This window comes from Cicer arietinum, chromosome 4, assembly GCF_000331145.2.
Source record: "Cicer arietinum cultivar CDC Frontier isolate Library 1 chromosome 4, Cicar.CDCFrontier_v2.0, whole genome shotgun sequence".
NCBI classification, from domain to species: Eukaryota; Viridiplantae; Streptophyta; class Magnoliopsida; order Fabales; family Fabaceae; genus Cicer; species Cicer arietinum.
The window spans coordinates 61,455,571-61,465,892 of NC_021163.2; the positions used below are offsets into that span (position 1 = coordinate 61,455,571).

Genomic DNA, 10,322 nt, shown 5'->3' on the forward strand with positions numbered 1-10,322 from the left:
ATATATACAAAATTCATTCAATGAGTCTTCCACTTGGTTAAAATATCACTACATATTTATAATGAATTATAGGAGCAAATGCATAACCAATGCAAACAATATTTATATTTATGAGTACGACTTGACTTCCATAATCTAATGTAATAAAATGGATATCTTTATAATAAACTATTTAAATAAATTTAAAATTCAATATGCAAAAGACTGGCTCAAAAGGCGACGATGCTTGTTATGTTAATGGAAAATATAATATAATACTCCAATTATTTGTTTGGGTTGATAGGACTTTCCTAAACAAATAATTCATTCTTGATTTCATCAATATCTATTATTAATTAAGAGCACTTGGACACGATATTAATCTCAAGGACTTAATTTTCCACTTAAAATATTAAAATATAATAATTTAAGTCTTGTTATTATTATTTTTTTAAGTCTGGGTCGTTTTTTAACATTTTTCTTTAGTTAGTTTCCTCCAGCTTGCACATACAAACCCCCGTAGAACATGGAGTTCTAAAACCAATCAGGAGTAGTGTGTTTTGGATATTAATTTGACCATCGAGGAAAACGAAAGCAAGGGAAAATTATGTGGAAAGAAAATTTTAAATTAATGTTTTGATGATAATTAAATAAAGTTAATTAATTTAATTATAATTTTACATTGCGATATTATTTAACTTGTCCTTTTGAGTGTATTATTTGAACAAAGTTGAAGGTATTAATATAACAACACAAGATCATTCTGAAAGAAATAAAAACATTATGGTTCATAAAAAGTAGCAGGACAAACCAAAATTGTTCTGGTTTTTAACAGCATCCAGACTAGTCAAATAAAGATCATTCTAGTTTGCGAAAGTACCAACATTCTTTACACAAGATCATTATGGACAATATATTCTAAAAATGAGAAGAATCAAAACCCAGAATTCAAGTGAATTAAACATCAAGGCAACTCAGAACCATGATCAAATACAAAAGATTAAAAGAAGCAAAACAACATCAAAGAACTATAACAAGATCAATCTCCAGATTGATGCCTTAGGAAACAAGTACAAACAGGACAACAAGGATAAGACATTGATATTGCATGTAAGACCCTCATTTTTCTTTATTACTAGTAATGTATGAAAGATATTTTTATTTTATATATTTGTTTTATAATTTCTAATATGGTTGTTATTATTATTATATTTTTTATTGAATGATTATTTTTGACAAGTATATATGTGTATGACATGATGTATTTAATTTGACCGAATATTTTGCTAAGTATTTGAGAAGAAAAAAAATACTTATAATAATAACAATAATAATAGAAAAGAAAGAAGACGTTAAAAATAAAATTACATAAATTTGTGAGTGAATATTTAGGGTCTTAATGGACTTAGGTTGAAAACAACACGTTCCTTAACTTTATTAGTGATAGAAAAAAAAAACCAACGTCTCATATTCTCAATCTAAATATTCACAACAACGTCTCTGCGAAAAAGAAAGAAAAAGAAGAAATTCAAGAAAACCTCTAAAGGAGTTGATTCATCCCCTCAAGTAAGAACTCTTTCATTATGATCATATTAACTTTGTTTAACAATTTTTCATTGTTAGCATAACAAAATTCTTGATCTTTTGGAAAAAAAAATTAATTTTTATGGTGAAGTTGTTATTATTATTATTATTATTATTATTATTATTATTATTATTATTATTATTGTGTAAAAAAATTCTTTTTAGTTTTAAAAGTAAAATTGTGATATGCAATTTATTTTCTTAGAAGTGATCTTGATTTTCTTATGATATTGATATAAAAATCTATTTTGATTAGAGAAAATGTTTATCTATGTCAAAAATTAATTTACATCGAGTAAAAGTCGTTATAAAGTAGTTATTGGCTAAAAACTCAATTTTTATGTGGTTAAAATTTTATATTGTGATAGTTTGAGTGTTGAATAAATTTTTAGAAACTTTATTAATGTTAAAAATAACAATGTTTTCATAAATAATAAATGGGTTTGAAAGTTGTTATAATTATTTTTTTAGAATGTTAAAGTTGTGATTTTTATGAGACAATTGTGTGGATGTTGTGTTGATTTATAAAATAAAAATAATTTTATGATAGAGTTGTTAGTTTGTTTTGTAATAATTAAAATGGAGTTTATGTTGAAATGTCGTTAAATTTTATTATTAAATTTTTGGAAGTGAACTAAGGAAATGAACTACGGATCCTTGAAGTTTCTTATATTAGAAGTTTGATCTAAAAGCAATATTTGAAAAATTACATATTGTCTTAATTTTATTGAATTTGCAATGAGGCACTTGTGCCAAATATATAGACTCAAAATATCTCTTTATTGGTACTTGTTTGTGTGCTTGCTAATTTGAGATAATTGATATATTTTAAAAATATAAAGAAATGACGTATCATAAAACTTTAAGCCAACACCAAACCTTGAATATCAATTAAGGATAAGATGAGTTTTGACACTAGGTGGGTAGTAAATTAATTTGTGAAGGTCTAACGTTTTGGAGCAAAGACTGTTATGTAGGAACCTTAATAATGACACTCATAAAAGTAAGGGCATCACTTCATTCGTTTTCCTACTTGAATTATATGTGATATAAATGTACTATGATGTTATGTATTGGTTATGTTTGTGCGTTATCTTCAAAATGTGTGCTATATGAATTACATGTTTATGAATGATATTATGAGATTAAGTAATTTGTGTATTTTTATTGGTAATGGGTGGTTATTCAAGGTGATGACCTTGTGTCTAAACTAGGTTGATTTATGATAAGGTTGAATGGTTTTGTATGCTTTGGTTGAGTGATCTATTTTGTTATTAACTATTGATATATCAAGATGTGTTATGATATTCATGCATGCATTGGTGGTCTGGACCTAGTCCCGAGTACGTGACGACAGTTCCTTGAAAAGACAACGTGATTCAGAAAAATACTCAATGGTGGGGTACTGAACATGAAACTCTGAAGAGTATTTGTCCAATGGTGGGACATTGTCCAATGGTGGGACTCTTTGCTCTACAGGATGGTGATATTACAAAATCATGCATTGACATATAGTCTAACAAATAAAATTTGTGCATTTTGGTTGAATTGTATCTTTGGTGCTTTGTGATTTTAATTGTTAAATGAAGTACATGATTTATTTATATTTTTGCTATAACAATTATATATGCATGTTTGTTTGCTCTGTGTTTGTTATTTACCTCATATTGATAAAAAGTCCAGAGAACAATTTGAAATGGAAATCAAGAAAAAATATTTGGTCATAAAAACAGAAAAGCATGAATTACGAAAGAAGTTTATCTTTTCGTTCGTGATCCTAGTTTTTGTGCTTTCTTTTAGTCTCTACTATTTAAAATAGGGTTATCTCTTGGTAGTCGAGTCCTCTCCTTTGCTTTATTTAAATTTGGCCTCGCGGAGGGACTTGCCTGGGCAATAGGATATCTTTTGCAAGCACTATTTAGTGGATTACTCTTACATTTGGCATTATGTCACATATAGTGTTATTTGAGCGAATAATGTCGCGGTCAACCTAGTAGGAGATATGCAAGAAACTACAATAGCATGTAGTTGCAGGCTCCGATGTACTTTTGTACTGGTGTTAGACTTGTTGGATGGGTTTTCCACAAATGTCTAGAGTTATGATCAATTATGAATACTCTGACTCGTTATTTTTCAAAGTACAATTGAAAAAGTTATTAATTGGTTTTAAAGTAAATGAATATTTAAGATAATCTTATAAATAAATAAAAAGAATATGTATCTTTATGTTTAGAATTTCTTTAGTTAATGTCTCGAAAAAGCGGGACGTTACATTGCATATCTGCAGAAAGGCAGTCTCTATACAAAACAGAAAAAGACCGACACCAAATAGCTGTCAAAAGCTCTTAGTCTAGCATTCACTCAAAGCATAAACGAAGAACATTTTGGTTATAAAGCAAGAACGTTTTTGATCAAATAGAACACATGTTTATTAATGATAAATCTGAACAACTAGATTTCTAAATACTACATGAGTTGTCATCAACCTTCATCACGCCTATAAAAGGAACCTCAAGGTCAAGATAACAACAAGAGTTTCGAGTGCAAGCAATCAATCACTTAAACAATCATACTTGAGAAATCTAAGCTCTTCAATCAAGCAAAAGCTCCAGCTCTTTTTCACTAGATTCAAGGATCTTTTTACTGAGTTTTATGTTGAAAATCAAACTCAAACAAGTGTTGAGTTGATTCTGATCCATCAATCTTCTTTCAATATTTTATTTGAAACTCAAGACTTTATTCTTATAGATAATTTGAGTGATTTGTAAAAATCCTTTGTGATTAAAATGTGACTTGTAAAAACACTTTATGGATTGAAAGGTAACTGTAGGAAATCCTTTCAAGGTGAAATATTGTAACTGATCAAGATTGATCAACAAATTTTGTGAGAAAAGCAAGAATATTCTTGTTTAAGCACAATTGTGGAAAAGCTCACAAATTGTGAGGAATAGACGTAGCCCACCTTGGGTGAATCAAGATAAATTACTGTGTGACTCTCTCCTTCTTATCTTTAATTATTTCTTATTGACTAAGCACAAATTAAAAACGCTCCACAATTGTTGTTTTTGAAACCAAGATTAATCTTTAGTTCAAATTCTATAATTGTGCAGTCTATTTAAGTCTCATTACTAAAATTTTGTCTATTGCATGCAGATTTATATATCTAAGAAAAAAAATGCTAACAAGATATTCTTTAATATACTATTTTTGATTGGTTAAAATTTATACCAATATCATTAGATTCATATAAAATCCCCATAATTTGTGGATATATGTAAATGTTAACCAATAGTATGCAAGAAAATATGTGTTAGAGAGTGTGTTACTGACCATCGTCTTAAGAAAATACTCCACACAAGAAAAACTCACACAAACAAAAAAATTGGGTACATAATTCATAAGAAATTTTTGCAAACTCTGGTTGGGAGTTTTGAAGTGAGGGATTGGGAAGAGAATAAAGAAGAAAAAAAATCTTTCGATTTATTTTATAGAAAATAATAAGAAAATGTTTATATCTAATCTATTTTTTATTTTTAAGAGCATTGTAAAAGTGAGCAAAACTTGTGAAGGCACAAAGAAAAATATTTTGAATTTAGGCACACTCGCAAATGATAAAATAATGTAAAAAATGAAAAATTAGTATATCAATAGTAATAATAATAAATTAATTATTTTGTTTTTTATTTTTAACACTTGGGAATAGCGGTGTTTATAGTATAAAAATTAAATTAAATTAAACCACGTTAATGATTTGGTTCAGTTCTTTAAAACCACTTTCTTACAAACTAGGTAATTTCTGAACCAATTTCAATTCACTTCTTAACAGGTTTAAACTTGGTTTATATTTTTTGAACATATTTTTAGTTAAAATTGTTTTCGAACTAGTATTTTGGCAAATTTTTTGAGAAAAAAAATTGGGAAAAACATTTTGAAATTCATTTGAGTATTTAAAAAAAATTCCTGATAAAAAAATTTATTGGAAAAAAAAAGTTTTGATTATTTTTCAAAAAAATATTTTTGAATTTTTTTCAGAGAAAAAATGATTTTAAACTTTTTTTATTTTATTGTTCCAAAATTTTCTAAGAAAAATATCTCAATTAAGGTTAAAAAAATTTTTAAAATGAATAAATTAGATTTTGAATTAAGTTTGATTAACTGATTTATTTTAAAGATGTGATTCAATTCATAAATTATTTAATAATTTTTTTTTTGCAGTGGCGTTCAATTTATTAAAATAATTCAATTAATTATTTATTTTGCACACCTCTACTTGTAAGTGTGTCTAAACACAGATAATTTGTGTTTGCTACCATATAAGTGTTGTTCTATAAAAGTATAGAAGAATTTAAAACATTACTCTAAAACCCTTCAAATATGTACTCGAATATTTTATTTTTTTTTTTGGGGAAATCAAAAACAAAATATTTAAAGAGAAATTTTAGATGGTTTTGACCAATTCTAAAATCCTTTCCATGGTCTTTCAATACTCTTTAAAATTAAAATTTTCTCTTATAATCTTCTACAAAAATTACTTTATCAAATTAGGTGGAACATTTCTACATTTTAATATTTTTTTCCCTCGTCCAAACCCTCCCTTAATTTCCCTCTCTTAAAACTCCCAAATAGAAGCCTTAAAGATTTTCAATCCCCTAAGAGAAAGAATAATAAAAGCCAACTCCACGATATTAATTTTACTTGTTCTAGTAAGTCTTCCCATTCAGATTGCTTTTCCACACAAAAATAGCTTGATTGTGAGATTTCCAAATAATCCATTTACTTAAGAATTGTTTTTAGTTGACCAAGTCATTTACTTGAGGGATTAAGTTAGTTGTTAGTTGTTGTCAACATATTCAATTAGGGATTAATCCTCTAACTCAATCACCACATTTCATCTTTTGCTATATATCATTTATTTGATCTCATTGTATTTCACAAGTTCAATCTTAATCAATGACATGAAAGTACTGTGCAAATTTTGAGCCAATTTTACATCACTATTCAATACTCATATTTTAGATTTTTTTTGAAATGATCAATGTTGATAATTAAGTTATTAATCTTGTTAAACAAAGTGATTTTAGATTAATTACTTATTTGATTGGCTGAATATATAAAAATGTAGAAAAGAGAAATATAATTACTTATATATAAAAACATAATATATATTGTTGTGCATATGATCTTAATTTGTCTGTTATCTGCAGATTCCAATATGTGATAAGAAACTATTCATGGCAGTGTCTGTGTGAATACAGAGGAAAAAAGCAGTTTTGCTTTTTAGTTTTTATCTGTTTTACCCAAGAGATGTTAAAAAGTGAATTCATATAATCAGTCACTCATCATCTTTCATGGACCATACCTCTTTTTATATGGAGGAGAATGTTTGCTTCAATAATCAATCAATGTCACTTACACAATTAATTTTATTTACTGTTTACCAATACATTATTATTATTATTATTCATTTATTTTAAAGTGAGTCACATGCATCATATATATTTAAAAATCATATTTGTTATAATGTAATATGCAATTATTGAAGGAGAAAAAAGAGGATAAGACAGAAAGTGCACTTTCATAACAAGCCAATTTGGCTTTGTGTTTTGGTCTTTTTCTCCTCCACAATATTCTTCTCTATCTTTCCCCTCCACACACACAAACAAACTTCTGAAATTTCCACAACTAAGTAGGAAACTAACTATGCTTAATTAGCAAATTCTTGATGTTATAGCTTTTTTGTTTTTTGTTTTTTGTTTTTTAAAACTTGTGCTACCTAGATTTTGATGTGTATATAACTTTGAAGGAATATCCATCTTGAGATCTATTCAACTTTTTCTTCTTTCATATATAAACAAAACTTTGTAGAACAATTACTCTCACATATATTGCATAGAGATGATGAAAGGTTTTGCTGTGGATGAAAATATGTCAAATTTGACATCTGTTTCAAGTGAAATAAGTGCTTCTTCAGCAAACAAGAATGAAAATGCTTCAACAAAAAGGAAGAGAAATCTTCCTGGCCACCCAGGTAATAAAGTACACCAATATTTGTAATTCCTTTTAATTTGTGGTCTATTTATAAGGTTTAATTGGTGCAAAAACCTCTCCTTTTGGTGGCAATTGCAGTTAAGTTGAAACCATTTATATTACATGAAAATATGCTTGAAGAAATTGTTGCAATTGTTGGTGTGATGCTACTCTGGAGATCTCAAAATCATTTATATGCGAATGCGACCACAATTGCAGTAGTTGACTGCAATTTAAAACCATAACTATCTATCGAAGTATCGACATGGATACCAAATTCAACACAAACACATCTTTCTAATGTTCAAAATATAGAACACAGACATCAGATACAACACAGACACGTTGACCTGTTGATGTAAAAAAATATAGAACACAAAAATATACTACTGTTCTTTGAAAACAAAAGCAAAGATAAAAAATATATATGCCCTCTATTAATTAAAAAATTATAGGGAATTAGCATATTAATTATAAATGTTATTTTGTGGCTAGTTAAAATGTTGTTCCTTGATTTGGTAATTTTCAGACCCTGAGGCAGAAGTGATAGCTTTGACACCCCAAACCTTGATAGCAACAAACAGGTTCCTTTGTGAGATTTGTAACAAAGGTTTTCAAAGAGATCAGAATCTTCAGCTTCATAAAAGAGGACATAATTTGCCATGGAAGTTAAAGAAAAGAAACAACAATGAAGTTATAAGGAAGAAAGTGTATGTGTGTCCAGAGCCAACATGTGTTCACCATGATCCTTTAAGAGCACTTGGTGACCTAACTGGAATCAAGAAGCACTTTTTTAGGAAGCACGGTGAGAAGAAGTGGAAGTGTGAGAAGTGTTCTAAGAAGTATGCTGTTCAATCCGATTGGAAAGCTCACTCCAAAATTTGTGGCACTAGAGAGTATAAGTGTGATTGTGGAACCCCTTTCTCAAGGTAAGAATAAATTATTATTAGTTTAAATTCAGCATTATAAAATCCAAAAAGGGATCAATAATGCATGCCACGTTCATTAATGAGTCAAAAATCCAAAATTTGTGTGATAAAAAATTTTGTTCTTTAAGGTCTATAATATAATATAAAGACAAAGTAAGATAAAAAAAAAATATTTTATCACTTCTTTGTGTATGATGCCTTACAACATTGTGATACGGTTTTTATTGTGAATTATTAATTATAGTCACAACAAAGTTTTGTTGTGTGATTGCAATGTGAGAAAAATATCAAATTAAAACTATAAGGTATATATATTTTCTTGGTTACAAGTACAATATATACAAGTGAAAAGTGAACATACTCATACCTTAAAGTTTAATTGAGTAAATTTTATCTGATTATTTGATGTTGTTTCATTATGTTATATATACTTCATTTGTATCACTTTAGAAAAAAAAATATTTTAATATAAATGTCATGTACACTTTTCAATATAAAAATTTCTCCACTTGTACCATTCAATTATATATTACTATATGTATATTACTTTTAAAGTTTTAATACATTAATCAGACCAATTGTTAATGAAAATAATTTGATAAAATGACTATTATATTTATTACATTTGATAATATATGTGTGCAAAAACGAATCTAGTTTTTTTTTTATCTGATTTCTAAATTTAGTGTGTTATTTTGTGGGTTGTAGAAGGGACAGTTTTATCACTCATAGAGCCTTCTGTGAAGTTTTATCACATGAGAATAATATTAATGGCACATCAATGAACCCTCAAAATTTCACTTCTCACTCTCAATTTCATCATAGCCATGGAAGTTTTGAAGCACCATCACTTAAAAAAGAAGAAGAGATGAATCACTTCAATTTAAGACAACAAATACCATCATGGTTCTCTAGCTCAACACCACAACAACAAATTCTCCCAATCCACCATCATCAAAACCCTAACCCTACAACTTTATTTCCTTCTTTCAACTCCAATAATAATTCTTCTGATTCTCCTCACATGTCTGCCACTGCATTACTACAAAAAGCATCACAAATAGGTGTAACAATGAACAAAACTGAAACCTCTATTTGTAGGCCCCACTTAAACATGCAAACTCACGTGCCTCAATATGGAAATAATAATATGGTTATTATGCCATCACGTGAAGAAATAGGGACAGATTTTTCTCATTGTTTGGAATCTTATGAGAATAAAGCTACAATAACCTCTCATAATAATAATTGCTTTGAAGCATCTTCTTCTGTTTTGCATGATCAAGGGTTTGTGGTAGGAATGTTTGATGATCAACAAAGAGATGATAATAATAATAATAATAATAATAATAATAACTTTGGAGAACTTGTTTCAAAACCAACACAATATTATTCTCATTTTGGTAAAACCAACAAGGGTGGTGGTGGTGCAAATGATGATGGTGAAATGACAAAGGATTTTTTGAGTCTTGCTGCATTTTCACAAAGAGATCAATACTTGTTCAATATATCTACAAATATTGATGATCCTTTGGCTTCTTTATCGTTTGGTAAGCAAAATCAAAATCAAACTTTTTGGAGAGGTTAATCAGGTTTTAAGATAATATGTTGTTATGTTAGTTTTATGAGTTTAAACTTCAAAACTCTCTTAGCTTAAACTAAGGTACTATACACTTGTTATTTTAGGTGTTCCTTTAGTAACTTTTTTTCACTTGTATAATGTAATTTCATTTTCTATATAGATCAATTTTCGTATATTAAATTATTAATTCTTAATAAATAAAAATGGATTAAGCATCAAAA

General features: G+C 27.8%; 1 protein-coding gene across 1 annotated transcript; it reads left to right on the forward strand.

Moving 5' to 3' along the window:
* Positions 1-7,134: 7,134 nt before the first annotated feature.
* Positions 7,135-10,322, forward strand: LOC101501694 (protein indeterminate-domain 7-like). Its single transcript, XM_004498822.4, has 3 exons — positions 7,135-7,591; positions 8,120-8,519; positions 9,228-10,322. Exons 1-3 carry the CDS (start codon positions 7,459-7,461, stop codon positions 10,105-10,107), a joined length of 1,413 nt encoding a protein of 470 aa, XP_004498879.1. The 5' UTR covers positions 7,135-7,458; the 3' UTR covers positions 10,108-10,322.